The 19166-nt window shown below is 47.6% G+C and overlaps 1 protein-coding gene across 4 annotated transcripts in view; it reads left to right on the top strand.

The window, feature by feature from the left end:
• The window catches only part of GRIK3 (glutamate ionotropic receptor kainate type subunit 3), a 237257-nt gene that overhangs the window by 146330 nt on the left and 71761 nt on the right, over nucleotides 1-19166 (top strand). For all 4 annotated transcript variants that reach the window (XM_084652520.1, XM_084652517.1, XM_084652518.1 and 1 more), the window contains 3 exons: nucleotides 53-226; nucleotides 8024-8167; nucleotides 14604-14711. In XM_084652520.1, coding sequence (XP_084508646.1) covers nucleotides 53-226; nucleotides 8024-8167; nucleotides 14604-14711 — 426 coding nt within the window. The remainder of the gene's footprint in view (nucleotides 1-52; nucleotides 227-8023; nucleotides 8168-14603; nucleotides 14712-19166) is intronic.

Below are 19166 nucleotides of genomic sequence, written 5' to 3' on the forward strand. Positions count from 1 at the left end.
CGACAAATAAAAGAAAGTCACAAAATGTTAAAACTGATTTCTCTCTTTTAAGGATCTTTATGCATTAGACCTAGAACCATATCGCTACTCTGGAGTGAACCTGACTGGCTTCCGGATCCTCAACGTGGAGAACCCTCACGTGTCTGCCATCACTGAGAAATGGTCCATGGAGCGGCTGCAGGCCACGCCCAGGGTGGAGTCAGGCCTGCTTGACGGAGTCATGATGGTACGATGGTCACTTTAAAATCCCTTTGGCATGTGGGTGTGTTGTCCCTGGCTGTGCAGAGAGGGGCCCTGACACAAACGCCACTCCCGTTATATCTGCTCTGGGTGCTGCCTGGGTTCCGGGGAGGGAGTTATTCCTCTAGGATTTTACTGAATAATTGACATTTATTTTCTACTGATTATTTCTCTGCTTTTGAAACTTAACAAAGGATCGTAGTTGGACGTCCCTCTCATAGCTGCATCGGGCCATATTCACCCTGGTGTATCAGCATGTGTATCAATCACAGGGGATCTACATCTCCTTGGCCCATCATCCATAAAAGTCTGATGTGTGAAGATAGCTGCTGTTCTTCTCTAAATACAGCAGTTCAGTGCTGATCGCTTCAGCGTTTAGTTAAAATCCAGAAGTGGATGGATAGGTGATCCATTGGGGGGGGAAAAACCCTTTTTAGATTTCATACAACTTTAAAAATCAAAAAAGCATCTCAAAAAAGCATCCGTGCACTCTCATTTTGCTAAACGTGGTCTCCCCTGCAGGGACTAGATCTGAAGGTAGTTATTCACCAGTAGGTGTGTGAGCAGTGCGAAGCTACCACTGACAAGGATCTGAGTACAAGAGAAATGCACATTTGGTGTCTTGAGAGTTTTGCAGCTGCCTCTGCTGCAGATAAGTCCCCTGGAAGCCTATGTTGACCATGCAAAAGTCCATTAATGGCTCCGAGCATTATTTATTAGTAGTGGAGCCAGTCAGGAGAAAACCCACAAACATTTGTGTCAATATTTTCAAATTGTAAAAATTTCCACCAGCCTTGTAATTTGGAGAAAAAACTGGAAGAAAACTGTGGAAAGGTCAAGAAAATCGTTCCTTTATTGTTTTTAATTCTGAAATTTGGAAACATTTTGACCAGCTCTAATTGTTCTTATTGTTATTGTGATTATTTCTTATTAATAATAGTAATTCTTCACCTTTCTCTAGCACCCAAAGGCTCCAGCGGGGGCTGTACAAACATATAGTAAAAGACTCACATCTCAACCAACTTGTCTCAGGACAACCCATCCCAGGGATCCTTCCTCATGTACTTAGTTGCTCTCTATTGTAATTGCCTCTTAAATACAACAAAGCTCTCAGTACTGTACCAATGTTATTACAGTCCATCTGTGTGGGCCAGCATGCCCACGGGCTGCAGCTTCCGTGCAGCTATATGACTTGTCTTAATGGTGCGACCCGCTGTCACGTCTCCTCCACAAAATGTGGATGCACATAGACTGATTTGAAGCTGTTAGTTCAGGCTGTTGCGTGGCTGGGCCATGCAGGGACCGCGACTAGGTGTGCTGTAAACGGGGGAAGTGCCCCGCACAGTATCTGCTGGGAACGAGAGGCAAAGGAGGGCAGCTGTTTCTTTAATCAGATAGATACTGTATTCCTCATGGGAACACGCCTGGATTTCTCTGCACCGGCCCCATGCACAAAGCTCACTGCACTGGAAAGATCCATGATGCATGTGCGACAAACCCTGGTGCTCCCAGGCTGAGGAAGGAACCCTCTCCTCATTGCCCTGCACAAGCTGCCTTTCAGGTTGGGGCAGACGGGTGCCCCAAGGGGTCACCATCCACGAGCACCCTGCTCCTGAGAACAGGCACTGGGAATTCCGAATGCTCGTGCCGTTCAGCGGGAGCCATGTCACCAGGGACGTGCCTGCCGCTGTGACAAGCTCTTGCACGAAACTCACCAGAGGGTTGGGCTGGATTAAGGACAGCTGTGTGATATTTCACAGGGCACAATCCTGCAAGATGCTGAATGCCTCCTGGGAGGTTCACCGACACCCCTGCCTGCCGCAGACTTCACTGGGAGCTCAGTACCTGGCAGGATAAGGCCTGCAGTTTGGAGCGAGTGATCTGGAGAATGGGAGCAGAGTTGACACGCTTGTGTTGGGAGCTGGGGTTCCCTGCCACCCCGGAATGCTGCTGCTGTGGGGGTTGGTAGCAGCTCCACACCCCAATAGTTTCTACTGGGAGGATGCTGCATCCCACACAAGTACTGCCTGGTTTCCTCCTGTCCTGCCTCTTCACCCCAACCAGGATCCCCGGGTAAAAGGCTCCCAAATTGTCACTGGTGCATTTGCGTCCTTTCCTCCTTGAAGTGCCCGCCGTCTGTCACTGAGGGTTTCTCCTGAGTGGAGGTTTCCACCATTCTCCTTCTGCCTTTGGCCCATAGCAAGCAAGGCCCCCAACCGGACACATTCTGGGCTTCTGACTCCTCAGGGGCCCCAGGACTCCAGAGGGACTAGAAGGTGCCTTATTCACAGTGTGGATTTCGGGATGGTGCTCCTCTGCAGGGATGGGCAAGCAAAGGAGGAAGTGCTCCACTGTTCCGACCCAGAGACGGCTCATAGCTTGGGTCCTATTACTCAGCGTGTGCATCAAGGAGGGCTGAGAAAAACCAGAGAGAGACCCGGTGCATATGGAGCCCTCAAGGGGAGTGACAGTGAGAAAAAGGCAGTTTGAGAACCACCCCCCTCCCCCCCTCCCGAGCGCCCTGTCCATCTCTGCTCAGGGTTTCAGAGAGAAATAGTCGGCAAGGGCAGATCAGATATCTGGTGGCTGGTTTGTGGGATTTCCCAACACTAGAGGGAAGGATGCATTAGGAACATGTCTTAATTTCTGACCATAAGGAGTCTGCTTTCTTAGCCCCATCCCCAGAGTGCCACATGGCCTCGTGAGAAACTTCGCTCTCTCTCTGCATGTCAGGAGCCAAGCACATCTGGGGCAAGGATGGACCTGGTGGCTGGCAGAAACGAGGACAGCAGCATCCCTTCTTCTATTGCAGCAAGACAGCTGGTAATAACCAGAGGCACGGGCGTGATCTTCCCCCTCCCCAGTATGGCTTGTTAATCTTCTGCTCTGCCTGTCACAAAGGGGCATTATGATAAAATGCTACTCTGAGGTGATGCCTGCATGCTGGCTGTGATTTCCGGCCTCTCTCCTCGCCAGCAAAGACTGAACCAGCATGCTGTGGGCTTTCTAATAAATTTTTTTAAAAGTCTTCTTCCAGCAGAGCTGAAAGTTTCTCTCTGCAGCTAGGAGCAGCATCCTTCTAACATCAGACATCTCTGCCAAGACATCTGAACCCTCCCTTCTTACTAAACCGAGAAATGAGGCAGGCACACACTAGAATTCTCTCCCTTTTTATGCCTTCTGGTCAATGTCAAACATCAAAACGGTGGGCCAGGCTTTCAGAAGTGGGGACCCCAAGCTCTGGAAGGAAACAGGGCAACTGGGAGTAAAGTTACTCCATCTCCATACATGTGAGATTTGCAGGAGGACCCATTGTATTGGGAAAAATAATTCCCTCTACTCCAGGAGTTTACTGGTTCAGGTTCTCTGCCCTGGGAGAAGCAGAAGCTCAGCCTGCATGACCATAATTGTCTCTTCTGGCCTTAGAATCTGGGGATCGCTCCCCAGTGACAAATGTCTCTCTCTTGCAGCTGAAATTTTCCTTGTAGCAGGCTCTCCCCCTATTTCCTGCATTTCTTTGACTTTCTTTTAATCTTTTCTCTTGTTCCGACACTTCTCCAAAATACCTTCTAAATTATTTCATTTTTATAAACGGCACATACCCCTGGCTTTGTATGACCACGGAGAGAGACTATTGCACAGAATGTACGACAAGACCTCAGTTAGTAGAACCCTTTGTTATGCGTGCACTAAGATTTGGTTGTTTACCACCTCTTGTCAATAGCAAGGTCACAAAGCTCTCGGACCTCTGGTTTTAGGGTCCTTCCTCCCTACCAAATATGACCCCCCAGAATACAAGCCTTGGGGATGTAAGAGCTTCCTCTTTGTTTTAAACTGTCTTTAGATTATGCGATGGGTGCACTATTTTCCGTAACTACTCGAGCATACTGGGTAGGGTGACCAGATGTCCCGATTTTATAGGGACAGTCCGGATTTTTGGGTCTTTTTCTTATATAGGCTCCTATTACCCCCGACCACCTGTCCCAATTTTTCACATTTGCTGTCTGGTCACCCTAATACTGGGGCCTGCTGTACTCTACTCAAATGCACACTGAGTCTCTGCAATATCTGCCGTAGTGGTGGATGATAAGAACGGAAGTCGTTTTAGGAGCACGCAGAGGCCACAGGTTTAATGAGCCAGCCCTGTTTGAATTGCTGTTCACCCTATCTTTGTGCTTCAGAATCGTGTCCTTCAAGCCTCTCCTTCTCCAGCAGCTAAGTCAGGAGTCTATCAAACTCAGTCCCTTCTCTGGGAGCTTATTGCGTGGCTAAGTTCTGCCTGATTTCCTGTGTACTCCCAAATACAGTTTGGATGGTGGGTCTGATTTTCAGCTACGCCGTCACTTGCTCACTTGAGTTTGCATGGTCAGAGGCACAACGGGGAGCGCTCAGCCACTGAACTTCCGTCCCTGGATTTGTGGGTATAACCCCTCAGAGGCATGAAACTCTGAGTACAGGCGCTATTTGCAGGTGGAAAACCATGACTGCCAAATCCGAGGCTAGCACCGAACCTGCCATTCTGGCCCTTTGCTTTCGAAACACGCCTCACCTTTGAGCGGGGTTTATCCCCAGCCACCCTGGCTCTGCCTTTCTAATTTTGGAAACCTTTACCATGGCACCTGGAGGCTCACTCCTCTACTATGAAAACAAAGTCCAGATCCCTTCATCCTTTCTTGTAATGTAGGTTCTTTACCGCTGGTGACCTTTTGGTTAGCTTACACTGCACTCTCCATGCTAGTGTGGGATGGTGACTAGAACTCCCTAGGGGGTTCCACATGGGAATTCATGGCTAATGCACATTAGCTGTAAGTATCTGTGAACTCACCCTGCTTGCTCGGAGTAGAATATTGTGCGGTCTTCTCCTCTCTAGTATTCCAGAACAATGCAATAGAAGAGAAAGGCAGCATGGCCCAGTGGGGAGGGCACCGGCTTTCTTCCCAGTTCTGCCAGGGACCTACAGTGGGATCTTGGGCAAGTCTCTTTCCTGATGTGTGGTTATATTTCTCTCCTGCCCCATGCCTCTCTTGTCTGTTTAGCTCTTGGAGATAGGGCCTGTCTCTCCCTATGTGTTTGTAGAGTGTCTAATACAATGGGCTCTCAGCTGGGGCCCGTACATACCACCATCAAACAAATAATAATTATACACCATCTGTGTGCTTAAACGTGTTCCAGTATCCCCCAGACTTATAAGACCCAGTATCCTGTCCCTTAGTGTTGTAAAGATACACCAGCGGGATGTAGGCCAGGCTCCTGCTCTTCACGCTTGGGAGGAATAAGGTCATGGGAATGATTGCCAACCTGGGACAAAGCATTTTCTCCTCTGCCACACTCCACTGTTAGATATTTGATCTGTAGTTTGCTATATTGTTTGATTTTTTACAAATATGGCTACTATTCTTGGGTCTTTGTCATCCACTTTTGTGAAACCAGCAAGGAATGTGTTTTTAACTAGTGGGATTTCCCCCCATCCCTCTTTTAGAAGTGAAAAAAAAACCCACTTTGTCAGTGTCTGAAGGTGGAGTGCAGTGTCACAAAGCCATTCCAAACCACCACCACCCCACTGGCTGTCACATTGTACACCAATAGCCCCCTGGTCCCCACTGCGTGAAATTTCCCAGTTTCATCATGGATATTTCATGGAAGCAGGACTGTCAGGCATCGCCACCTGGGTGAAGATTTCACAGCACCAGCACCCAAGAAAAACTACCAGGGTGATGGGGGGAATTTTTATTCAGGGTCCAACTCCTCACCTTGAAACTCATCTTGAAATGGGGATGCTTTGCTTTAGTTTTCTCATGAGGGCAGCTCTGACTTCTCTGTGTTGTCTCGTGGTTCTAAGAGGGACTAAGAGTCAGGAGAACAGAGTTCTGGTTTTGACTTGCTGCATGCATGACCTTGGTCACTTAACTTTTCTGTTCCTCATTTTTCCCATCGATAAAATAGAGATACCACTATTTTTCTGTGCTACCACTTTGAGATCCTCAGAGAAAAGGGGCTACATTAAAAAAACATCTTTTTATATCTCCTGTTCATCTGACATTTCACTAGAAAGGGCTCACAATCTTTTCTGCGTGACAAGCAGACAGTACAGTGGTAGGTGCATTAGAGATACCTAAAAAAGAAGTAGCTAGAGAAATGACATTCTTGTCGTCTGTGATTTAAAGAGATGACTATGGCCTTTTAGTGTAAACGAACACATACGGGAAAAAACCTTCTGAAGAATTTCTTTGTTGTGTACATAACCACCCATTTAGAAAATGAAAAGAACAACAAAAACACAACTTCTGCCCACAAAGCAAACCAATTTGCTGTTCCGTAGCTTTAGCTATTTCAAAGTTCTGTTGAAGTCTGAAATTTCAGCCGGAGAAGACATTTTCTGGCCTGATGGGTAGGCCTGTTAGGGTTAGGAATGGATGAAATTTTTTCAGCCTTTTTTAAAGGGGTTTCACAAAACATGGTTTTTTACACCAAGGTTGTTATTTCTGACAACTTTTTCAGTTTTTACATTGGGGGGAACTTCCCCTCACCACCATTTATTTTTACTTTTTTTTTTTTAAGTGGAGGGAAGAATAAAAGAACACGAGAAGATGTGTTTTCTTCCACAATTTTGAAACAAAAACGTAAAAATGTGGAGTGGGATTTTCCCCAACAAAATGAAATTAAAAATTTCAAAACAAAAAAATGTTCTCCAGAAACTTTTTGTCCAAATCCAGAAATAATTCAGGAATAATTCCAAATGAAACAAAAAATCTCCCCCCTTCTCCAACCCTCCCCCCGCACAGAGTCATGAAACATGATAACTTTTTTTAGATCAGCTCTTCTTTGGATAAAGAATGGATTGTTCCAAATCTACCCCCCAGGCGGGAATTGAGGGCCTGCTTGTCTGGTTGCAGTGCGGGGCTTTTCAAGATACGCTATAGCTCGAACAGACGTTATGGGCTTCACAGATTCATAGCAGGAATCATGGAGCAAGGGTTCCCATGGCCTGTGTTATACAGGAGGTCAGACTAGGTGATCTGACTTTGAAATCTGTGAGTCTCTAGAAGTTCGTTGAGCGCACCGTTGTAACGATGTAGAGAATACAGCTATGTTCTGCTCCCTTTCAGTCCGTGGGAGTTTTACAGTTGATTTCTGGGAGCTGGATATGTGGCCTTTGATTACACTCATCTAGGGCTGAACAATTAGATCCCTCCATTAGCCAGAAGTCAGTGTGACTGTAGGTGTCCTTGCAGTGGTCAGCTGGTTCTTGCATTAGACTTTGTTTTTTATTTATCCAGTGCCCCCCCCTCCCCTGTTTTACCAGTGGTGCCAACTGTCCCATCAATCTGCTCTCCAACGAAACCATTGTACCCAGGCCTTCCCCACACACACTCACAGCCCCCTGCTGCTGGCAACTGTGTGTGCTGGAGGGTGTTCAGCCTGCAGTTCCCGGACTGATCAGCAGCGTCGGGCTGATCCGCCGGCAGGATACAACCCCTCAATGCCGAAAGCCCTGCCCTCAGGGAAGCTGTGTGCAAGTGTGTTTCAGGCGCAAGGGAGGAGAGATGTCAGGATGCAGGCAAGAGGACAGAGGCAACCTCTTTCATTTCTCTGAGAGACGTATGAGCAAGAGGGAGGAGAGAATGGGGGTGGGGACGACAATTTAGAGAAGAAGCTTCTGCAGCTTTGCATGAGATGGATCATCGGTTTTCCAAATGGAACCGTCACCAAATTGCTCTGCCTCATTATTGTCTTTTTGCTTTGGAACGGTTATCAACCCAAATGCTGTTCCCCTTTATTTTAGACAGATGCTGCCCTGTTGTACGACGCAGTTCACATCGTCTCAGTGTGCTACCAGCGAGCCCCACAGATGACCGTTAACTCCTTGCAGTGCCATCGACACAAAGCCTGGAGGTTCGGGGGCCGCTTTATGAATTTCATAAAAGAGGTAAAAGCATGATTTGCAGCAACAACTGCGTCCTCCCTATTGATGCAAACCTTCCGTCGGCAACGTGGGGGTGGAGAGCAGCTGTTCAGAGCCCAGAATTAGGAGATGCACAGTGGCTAGACAACGCACTTACGAGCACTATAGACAACCCTTGCAGAGATGGATGGGAGCAAGAATCCAGAAGTCAGATTGTTGGTATGGCCCCTTTGGGACCAGATAAGATGCACTTGAAAGTAAATGTGATGATAGAACAGACTGTGCAGCTTTCATCTGATAAAGGCCAATAAGCAGAGTCTTAAGGTTGCTGGGCTAAACTGAATCCTGGTGAAACACCCCTGACTTTGGTGGAGAGAGAGCAGGGCTACACCTGACCAGTCACAGTGGTCCAGTAGATAGGATCCTGGACAGGGAACCAAGAACCCCAACTTCTATTCCTAGCTCAGGTGTGACCTTGCGCTTGTACCCTTTGCCTGTCTTGTTTCCAGCCACTGCCATAAGTGTTTGAATGTCCGTCCCCCCATTGAAACTGGAGATGCCTGGTGCCCCATTCATCGGGGGCTAGAGGTGGGCTGCTTTGATCTGTGTATGTTGAGGCCTGGTATAAAAAATATCCCTGATGCAGGTAAATAGTGTGTGAAAACTCAACTCCTAACCAGGAGACAGCCAGAGCTCTTGGGTGCGCTGGAATATTTTTACAGGAGGCATTTCAGAGTATCACCCCAAGTGTGTCTGTGAATGAGAGTCCAGGCCTGGATTGGGGCCTGTCAACAGTTAATTGTACGAGTGCATTTGTTGATCTAAAACCGATCGTGTAAACCATCGTGAGTTACAATTCTTGTTAAATGTTTGCTGGTGGTTGATCTTCACCCCTGTGCAAAAGGCTTGCGTGAGGCTTATGCACTATTTACATCTAACACCCTCAAAATAGTTCCAGTGGGGTCACAGCAAGACGTGAGAAATGAGCTGAACCCTCCAGTGCTGTTACTGACGCTCACCTGTGCCCGCTCTGGGCTGCTCTCATTACAAGGCGGTTTCCGACCAGAGGGAGAGCTGTTTGCCTTCTGCAGGAACTTTTGGTTGGTGTCTACAAAAAGCACTTGGCACAGGTCTGGTGGCAAAACTGGCAGGGTCTTACATCTCTGCCCGTGTGCTGATTGCCCAGTTTTGGCAGAGCGGTGGATTTAGTAAGATGGGAGTCTGGGAAGTGAAGTGGGAACTTCATTTCCTCTGCTTTGTGTAATTATAAATTCCCTGGGTTCAGCCCACGTAACTGTTTGTTTGGCTTACGCATGCAAACAGCAAGCTTACCAAATCACAGCACGGCGGGGAGGCTGGAACAAGGAGCGCACCTGTGAGAGCAGCCATGCAGGGAGCTACTTTCTTACCATGCCTGTCCTCTGCTTACTTGCTATGTTTCTCCTCCTGCCAGTGGGAGACGATCCTAGCCTGAAAAAAACGAACCAAGAGTGAGGGGTGAGTGGCAGATCCCTTGTGCTGTGCTAAGGGCACGTTGCAGGGCCTGGGATGTGGTCCTGCCAGTAGATAGGTTCAAGCACTCTTGGGATTGCTTTGTGATTAAGGGCTGGATTCTCATTTACACAAAGGCCCCTTTACACTGCTCTGGCTGTGCCTTTTAACATGGGAGTCGTATAATCAGGCCATAGTAATTTATTCTATTCCTGGAGCCATGGAAATAATTCTCTCTCTTCTTCCCAGGTTTTGCAATGGCTAAATTTAACTCTCTTGTTTTGAGGCAGAAAAGCCAATCAAAAGATCATTATTTATTGTTCTTTCTTATCTGTATTTTGGTAGTGCCTAGGGCCCATCAAGGTCCCCTTGCGCTAGGGCCTGTACACACAGAGTGGGAGAAAGTCCCTGCCCTGAAGAGTTTACAATCTAAATAGACAAGACAGACCCAGGGCAGGAGAAAGGAAAGATTATCCTCATTTTACAGGGACATTGAACTGCCAGTTCGCAGGCTCTGAAAATCTCCTCTTCTCTCTCTTGGTTTGTTCCCTTCTGCAATGAGCGGCTCCTGCCGGCTGCCAGAAGAAAGTGTTTAATAATTTCATGTGTTGCCGCCTTTTGCAAATTACCCTGAGCCCTCCACTCCAGTGCCCGCCTGTTGTTCCCCTTCCTGGCACTCTGTCAGCTAGTTGCAGGGATAAGCTTCCTCCGTTGCAGCCAAAACACATAATAACTGTGCTCTCTGAGTGCTGGAAAGGACAAAAAGGCAAACGCAGAGGGATGTCCCGCTGCAGAGACCAGGCCCCTTGGCCCCATGTTCCTCAGGCAGAGAATTGTGCCAATGTTTGTTCATGCCGCACCAGCCAACACACACTGAGGCCTTGTCTTCAGCAGGATTTTTTCAGAGCTGTGATTCGCCCGGGGCACAGCCTGGCTTGTTATCACTCGTCAAGGGCATCCGTCCTGCTTGGGAACTGCCGCCCTGAGAATGTCTGGGGGGGTGGTTTGGACTCCTCCCACTGCAGCAGCAGCCGAACCGGACACGGGGATGAGACTGGGCAGCTCAGCATCCTGCTGAAGTATCAGAGGAAACCAGGGGGGTCGCCTTGTTGGCTAGCAGGCTGCTGTCACCTACCAGCGTCTGCTCAAGAGTCTCGTAGCGGAGCAGGAAGCCAGGACCAATGGGCAAGGCAGAGGGAGGTGAGGCCGATAGTCCCGTGGCCTCCCTTCTCAATGCCACCACACTCTAAGGCTCCAGAAATGCGGGGGCTTCCCAAGCACAGGGCATCCTGAGGCCAGCACCAGCCAGAGATTTAACATAAATTAGCTTCAGAACAACCTGCTCTGCAGAGGGCAGAAGACCCCGGTCTGCTATCTGGAGAGGTGGGCTGGGGGAAGCAGCTGAGCTGACTCTTCCTTGTCCCTTTTATTTTTTTGGAAATGAGAAAGCAAAGGGGGACAGACCGTCCTGGGTGACAGACACGTGCCGTGTCTCCTCAGAGGGAGACGTGTCTCTGGGCACAGGAGTAAAGCAGACTGAGGAAGAAGGGGAGCACTCATTGCGCCACCCTAGGAAGAGGGGGAGATGTGGGGGAGCGCTGCCGATGGCTGCCAGGGAAAGGAGGGGAGCTCTCCTTGGCTCTAGCTGCCCCTGCCTGCGCTCCGTTTCCCTGGTGCCATTGAATTAATGTGACACCTTCCTGCCTGCGGTGGCGAAGCAGGAGAGTTAGAGCCCCAGAGAGGAGTTGACACACTCAGTACACATCTGCGCTTGTTTCCGACTCAGTACTTCAAACACGGTGTGTGTTCACTGCGTCCTGGAGAACTTCCCAGCTGTAGTTCCCACCTGCATGCTTAACCTGGCAAATTGAGTGCAGCCGTCCACAAACATGCAGGGCAAAGGGCCTGTGAGGTCGGGGGACCAGCATTCCTTCAGGAATTAACCAGCCATGTCCCGGGGGAGAGTGGAAGGGGTTTGATCAGGGAAACATGCCAGTCATCCCTGCAGCTTGTGCCACCTTCATCATCAGGGGATATTTCTGGCTCACCCCCCCAGGGAGATACACTTGTTGGACAAGAGCATGCTGCAGATGAACTCTGCAAGTGGAATGAGACAAACCAGTAAAGCGTGCTAAGAGTCTGGCATTTCAGAAAGGGAACAGGGAAATACCAGCCTAAAGTTCAGAGCGTGGCAAGCATACTTCACTTGGTGTGCATGGGAGGATGGAACGGGTGTCCTGCATTCAGGGAAATGTCACAAGAAACAGCAGAAGAATTGCCTCTCGCTGTCCCTGGACATTCCAGGGTCAGCACTGCACACGGCGGTGACATTAATCACCACTTAGCCTACAGGAGCAGCAGCTGTTCTTCCGAGTGCTCTTGCCCCTTAAACCAGAGAGGTTAATTTCTGTGCTTTTGTTTATTCAAACACCAGGAGAGTCGCTCTGAGACAGAAAGGCAGGGACAATATCATTGCACTTTTCATCAAAGTGGGATTGGCTCCAGATCCATCGGCAAATCTCCCTTCCCCAAAATGCCGTGCTATTCCTCCACCCAAGAAGGGGGCTGCCGTTCAAGAGAGCTGCGTGCCCATGGGGCCAGTGCAAACCCTTAAGCACGTGCTCACGTGCGTTGCTGAACAGGGATGGACTTCTGAACTGGGGCCGAGAAGTTCAGAGACCGACCTCCCACATCCAAAGAATCTGAAAAGTTATTTATGTTTATTTTGTAAAAGAAAAAATAAGCAGAGAGAGGGTTTTGTCATTGTTGGGTTTTGTAATGGTGTCAGTTAATGATTCATTTGGCTGGTGCTACTATCAGCAGGTCTCAGAGAGAAACATATTCGAATGGTCTGAGCACAGGATTGGGAGCCAGGAGCGACTGAGGTCTAATCCCCACCCTGGTCTAGTCACTGAGGCCTGGTGTACACTTCAAAAGTTTTAGGGGTGTAACTAGTTAGGGCTGCGAAGTTTCACTTACATAATTATGCTGGTAAAATTCCTATATTGGTATAAGGGGCTTTGTACCAAAAGAGCTTATTTCTCTTTGCCAAACTGGAACAAGCATTACTCTCGTGAGCACTTTTATATGAGTCTACCCTGGTGTGCAGGGTTGCTGCTGTAAAACAACAGGCGCAGTAAAAGTGGCAATGGGCCAAATGCTCTAAAGGGGTTGGGGCTTGTGATGCTCAGCCTCATAACGCCTGACTCGTAGGTGCCCTGGAAGACCACTGCAATTCACATTGCCTGATTTAAGTGCCTAGCTGCCTATACAATGAATGCAAAGTATCAGCGGGGGCAGCTGTGTTCGTCTGTATCCCCAAAAACAACGAGGAGTCCGGTGGCACCTTAAAGACTAACAGATTTATTTGGGCAGAAGCTTTTGTGGCTAAAAAACCCACATCTTCATTCAAACAACCCACTTCAAACGTTCATTTGCAAGCATAACACCATCTATTTGGGTTTCAATAGGGACTGGGAGTGGCTGACTCACTACAAAAGCAATTTTCCCTCTCTTGGTATTGACACCTCCTCCCTGACTGAATTGGCCTTGTCAGCCCTGGTTCTCCACCTGTAAGGTAACTCCCTTCTCTTCATGTGCCAATATATACTTATGCCTGCATCTGTAATTTTCACTCCATGCAACTGAAGAAGTGGGTTTTTTACCCACGAAAGCTTCTGCCCAAATAAATCTGTTAGCCTTTAAGGTGCCATCGGACTCCTCGTTGTTTTTATACAATGATTGGGCAAAGATAGGCACCGAAACTGAGATTCACAAAAGCCAGCAGGCTAAGCAGGGAGCCACTGAAGCCAGCCTGTGGGAGATGGGTGCTAAATGCCACCCCCTCACAGAGATCGGGGCCAGTCCAGGTGGCAGGGAGCGGTGGCTCTGCTTGCAGTTCTCAGTCAGGACCCCTCTTTCGAGTTAGGGTCCCTAGGCCATTTTAGCATGAAGCCCAGGACACGGGGGGAGAAGGAGAGCAACCTCCCTCATAACATTCAGCCCGGTGGTTCGGACGCTCACCTGGAAGAAGGTAGCCCCCCTGTTCAAGTCCCCCCTACCCCACCTGAAGGGGGAAAAAAATTTGACCAGGAATTTGCCTCCTCTCAGGTGAGAGCTGTGGGATATTCTGATGGGAGGAGTCCTGCAGTCTCTCCTGCTGCACTGTGGATAAATAATGAGTTATTGAAGCAGGAGGACTGGATCCTGGATCTCCCCATGCTGGGCCAGTGCTCCAACCACCAGGCTATGCAGCCGTTCTCCGGCCCAAGTGACCCTTGAAGGGAGAGAAGTGCTTCAGGAATTTTTACTGCAAAAACAGGAGCATGGAGCGCGTTGAGATCCCTGCGGGGTTTCAGCTAGAGTTTTATGCATCGCAGTGACCCCAGCCCTGGAACTTAGGGGCCCAGCTCCTTCTGAGCATTCAGCCCCAAACTTCTAAGCATCAAGCAGGTCTTCTCTTTGTGCTTCCCTTTCCCCATCTGTAAAACAGGGGCAAAAATACTTGGCACTTTTCAACTCCAAAGCACCTTGCAAAGGGTAAGTAAACATTCAGCACTATCCCCGCATGGAGGCAGGTGAGGGGTGTTTGTTTATGTGTTTGAGTGACGTGGTCTAGTGCTGAAAGACACCCCTCGACCCTCCCCCAGACATTGTCAGTGCGGCAAAGACACGAGCAGAAACACAGCCAGTTTTGCACTGGCCCAGCGTGCCAGGGACACGTCCAGAGACAGATGTTGTACACAAAAGGTGCAAATGTAAATCAGGGCAAGGACTATGATAGAATTTATGGAAAGCTCCAGCCCATGCTGCAGCATGAGTAATGATGGAGGTGATTATTAATTAATCACGCTCGTCGGGGAGAGAGCATCAGTGTAAGGAGTAATTAAAATGAAGCGCTGTACAGCAGTAGCAAACGATGATTTATGAAGCCGAGTAACTGCTGTGCTGCCTTCTCTCCCTTCCATAGGCCCAATGGGAAGGATTAACTGGGCGTATTGTCTTCAACAAAACCAGTGGATTAAGGACAGATTTTGACTTGGACATCATCAGCCTCAAAGAGGATGGTCTCGAAAAGGTCAGTAAAGTTTGTCCTTCCTGCTAGCTAAAGAGTTTATGAAAAAACCTTCAAAAGATCCACTCAGGCCCCCTGGAAAACGGTGCATCAGCCTCATAACTCCTATATTTGCCTCTGTGTTCGACGTAAGGGTCTTTGCTGCTTTGGAATTGCTCTGCTCCTGTTCCCTGATGTACACACACACACACACCCCTGAACCCTCAGCCCAAGTTGTCACAACTAGTTGCCATGTAAGATTGTTGTGGTAAAACACACAGGAAACGGTGGAGCCACAGAAGCAGAAGAAACTCCCTGAGCAGTCAGGAGCCTGGTTTTTTTCCCATGCCACTAATGGGAAGAAAAAAGCCCAACCCAAGTGCTGCCTACATGCCACAGTTTGTTTATGCAAAAAGAAAAGGAGGACTTGTGGCACCTTAGAGACTAACCAATTTATTTGAGCATGAGCTTCCGTGAGCTACAGCTCACTTCATCGGATGCATAAAAGTTTATGAAGTGTTTTCCCTGAGGCGACAGCAGCTCTTTAAAGCCCCTCTCTCAGTGTGATCTCCTGCTATGAAAATTGCCTAAGGCCTGGAAATATCCCCTGTTCATTACAGCCCTGATTGGCCCTCTTGCAGCCTGAGTTTTGGAGGAGATGATAATGTATGTTTTTTTTTGCTTTTTGATATCGGAGAGAGGGTACGAACAAAACGAGGGCAGGTTAGTTTCCTGGCCTGATTAGAAATTTCCCATTTGGATGTGGAGTGTCTGCAGCAGCAATCCTGCTGCTGGGGACGCAAGGTAGCAGCCCAAACGCTGCTCCAACGAGAGACTGCTGAATTGGAATTAATTTGCAAACTGGACACCATTACATTAGGCTTGAATAAAGACTGGGAGTGGATGGGTCATTATACAAAGTAAAACTATTTCCCCATGTTTATTCCCCCCCCCCCCCCGCTACTGTTCCTCACACATTCTTGTCAACTGCTGGAAATGGCACACCTTGATTATCACTGCAAAAGGGTTTTTTTCTCTCCTGCTGGTAATAGCTCACCTCATCTGATCACTCTCATTACACTGTGTATGGTAACACCCATTGTTTCATGTTCTCTGTGTATATAAAATCTCCCCACTGTATTTTCCACAGCATGCATCCGATGAAGTGAGCTGTAGCTCACGAAAGCTTAGGCTCAAATAAATTTGCTAGTCTCTAAGGTGCCACAAGTCCTCCTTTTCTTCTTACTACCCTGTAGAATCCTCCTAATTAGCACAGATCCCTGCTGGATACAGGGATATCATACCACTGAAGTTCAGGCCTGAATCTCAGGTGCTCATGAAGATTTCATTCCTGTTTCATGGACCACTTAAAAAAACAAAGAATACTCAAAGCATTAAAACTTCTAAAACATCATTTTCAAGGGGAGAGCAGTTCAGTCAGTGGACAAAACAGAGCAGCAAGTTGCCTGAATAGAACAAAGATCTGCACCGTGGACAATTCATACCAATAGTTATCTATTCACATGTGCTGTGCTCGAAGCAGGTTGCATATAGTGACATTACAGTCTCTGTGAGCTAGCTATCCATGGTTAGAGAGCCTTTGAATTTACCTTGGGGACTGATTCTTCACGGCTTTACCCATTAGGTGGTTGCTGACACCTTGCAAAGTGGGTTGCTAGGATTGGTGCCAGTGGGTAACATCAGTCCACCCTGCTCCCTGTGCCAGTGGACAGCTTACCACTAGTGATCCCGGTAGAGTAATAGGCAAAAATGGCAGACATTTTGGATATCTCGTGAATCTGAACCTTAAAGTACTGCCAAAATATCTATCAGTCAACGTAGTTCTCCTCAGCTGTATGATAGAATTGCTGACCCTAGTGGTATTTATTACTACCGTGTGTCACGTAATGCTCACTGGAAATTGCCAAACCCTGAAGCATATTCCTCAAGGATGCTCAGTTTTTACGTTTAATCTTCATCAAGTCAAGAGATTTTGTAGCTCTCTGCTTTTTTTTTTTTTTTTTAAAAAAAGCTTTTTGTCAACCCTAGAAAGGTTTTAAAGTATAGATGTTAAATCTCTGTGGACACTAAGATTCTGTTAATAGCTAATCTGAAATAATGAAATGCCAAACGGAGTGAATCCCAATATGTACTTTGCATTATGTATAATAGCTTATATTTGTTGAGCTTTAGGATTGTGCTTCTGATCCTGCTACCTCCTGGATGTTCTGAGGATTAAAGCAGTATTACCCAAACATAATTACATGTAGTCTGACTATCTGACTTGCACAGTTCTCTTAACGGAATATTTGAATTTTTTCTTTATTTTAATTTGTAAATTAATTAATGCAGACTTGAGTTCCATGCATTTCATTTTTCTTAAGGAAAATTTAGCAAGGGATTCTTCGCTGAGTAGGTAGCACTGCCAAAGGCTCTTTATATTATTGCTTCTCTTTCCTATAACAATAATAATCTTCTGACATTTTAACTGGCTGCGTGATTGGAAGGAGGGATGGAGGAGAGCCTGGCTTTTGTAAAATATTTAGAGATTCTCAGAAAGTTCACGGAAACTCTTTTAAAATTTATACTGTTCATGTCAAACAGCATTCGTTGTTCAAAAACCCTTTCTGTGAATGCAATAAAATCAGGTTCTCGCCAGAGGTTGCTGGGGAGATTGCATTATTTAAAAAAAAAATAGAAAAGAAAACCAATCAAGGAAACAAAAACCATAAATAAATAAATAATCCAAAGCTCCTGGCCCCGCAATGGGATTGGTCTGTGGGCTCTCCGTTTTCAAGGTTCCATCACTCATGTGGCCTCGTAGATGGAGCGACCTGTATATTCTGCGGTTCCTATTTGCTGTGTCTCTGTCTCTGTCTGTTTGGGGGCATAACAAGCCTCAAAGGGGCAGCCTTAGACAACCAGCCACAAGGTTTGACTATGACAGGAGATTTTAAACCTGCATTCTCGAGGTCTGGGAGAGAGTGCGGAGTAGCAGGTGCAGCAGGACGACGAGGGGCCAGATCCTCTTTAGGTGTAAATGTGCTTATCACAATGGCGTCACTGGAGCGGTACTCCTTTATGCCAGCTAGGCCCAGGAGTCAAACTCTTCTGCGGGCCCTCTGCATAGCTGTTGCCAGGCCTTTCCCCTCCCAGAGCTTCAGCTTGCCCAGTGGTAAAAGGCTGTGTCACCAGCCAATCGTTACTGTTGGTCAAGTGGAGTGAGATCCCGGTAGGAAAGACTCTACAAAAGATCAGTCGGCTCTAAAATCGGGAGGCAGTGTGGTAGAATGGATAGGGCACTGGACTGGGATCCAGGAGATTTGGATTCTAGTCCCAGCTGTGCTGTTAAGCTCCTCTGTGATGATGGGTAATTCACGGCCTTGGCTTCCCCTCCCATCTTGGTCTGTTTTGTTTATTTGGACTGTGAGCTCCTCAGGGAAGGGCCTGTCTCTCACTTTGTTTCCGGAGTGCCTAGCGCAACAGGGGTGCTACACGCCACTGTCATAGAAATAAGAATACTGTAAACAAGTTGTTACCTAGCTACATACATGAAGGTGGAGGAAAGTGCGTTCTGATGTTAAACATAGCGCTGTACTGCAATCGTTTCCTTTCCAGTTAGTCTCTTTGCCTTCTTTTTTCACATTTGCAGTCATGCTGTTAAAAGGCCTTTTAATGACTGTAAAATATAGATAGTGGCTGGACAGAAAGGGGAGCTGAATGGTAACATCCCATGCAGCATCTGCTCCTGCAGCTGGAGGGCAGGCCAGCCGTGTGTGTTTGCATTTGTTTAAAAGGGAATTGGACCAAATAGCGGTGATGATGCTGGACCAGTTCCATAGCGGGTGTAAATCATCCTAGCTCCCCTGGTTTTAAAGAGACTGTGACATTTTACCTCAGCTAACGATCTGGCCCTCTATCTCTCAGCAGAAGAGAACTGATTAAAATTAACACTTGGCCCCTATTTGTGACACTTTATAACTGAGCCAAATAAATTTATAGAGAGGAACGTAGGAATTCCCCAATTGGATCAGACCCATGGTCCATGTACTCCAGGATCCTGTCTCTGACAGTGACCAGTGCCAGCCGCTTCAGAGGAAGGCGCGAGAACTCCCTGATGGGCAGGTATAGAGTAATCTTCCCCCATTAGAAGTGGATAGCTGGGAGTTCCTGGCCGGTTGCTTTGAGTCCAGCTCATAATCATTCCCAATGTTACTAGTTTTCAAGTTGGTTCAAAATGGAGCTAAGTGAAATGCAGATGGGCTTGATCTCCACTCCATGACACTAATGTTATGCTCCTTGTCTGTACCTCCAGGGACTTTGATGCAGTTGCTCTGGGTGGAACTGGTGTCATGTGGAATCTGCCCACATACAGGGTATTACAGGAGTTCATATTTCTGAACTCTCTCTCTAATACCAGGGCCTCTTGGCACTTTTCTCTGCAAGGACACTGTGATCGCCTGCTGAAATCAAACACTC

Source organism: Lepidochelys olivacea, assembly GCF_965140295.1.
Source record: "Lepidochelys olivacea isolate rLepOli2 genome assembly, chromosome: 19".
Classification (NCBI taxonomy): domain Eukaryota; kingdom Metazoa; phylum Chordata; order Testudines; family Cheloniidae; genus Lepidochelys; species Lepidochelys olivacea.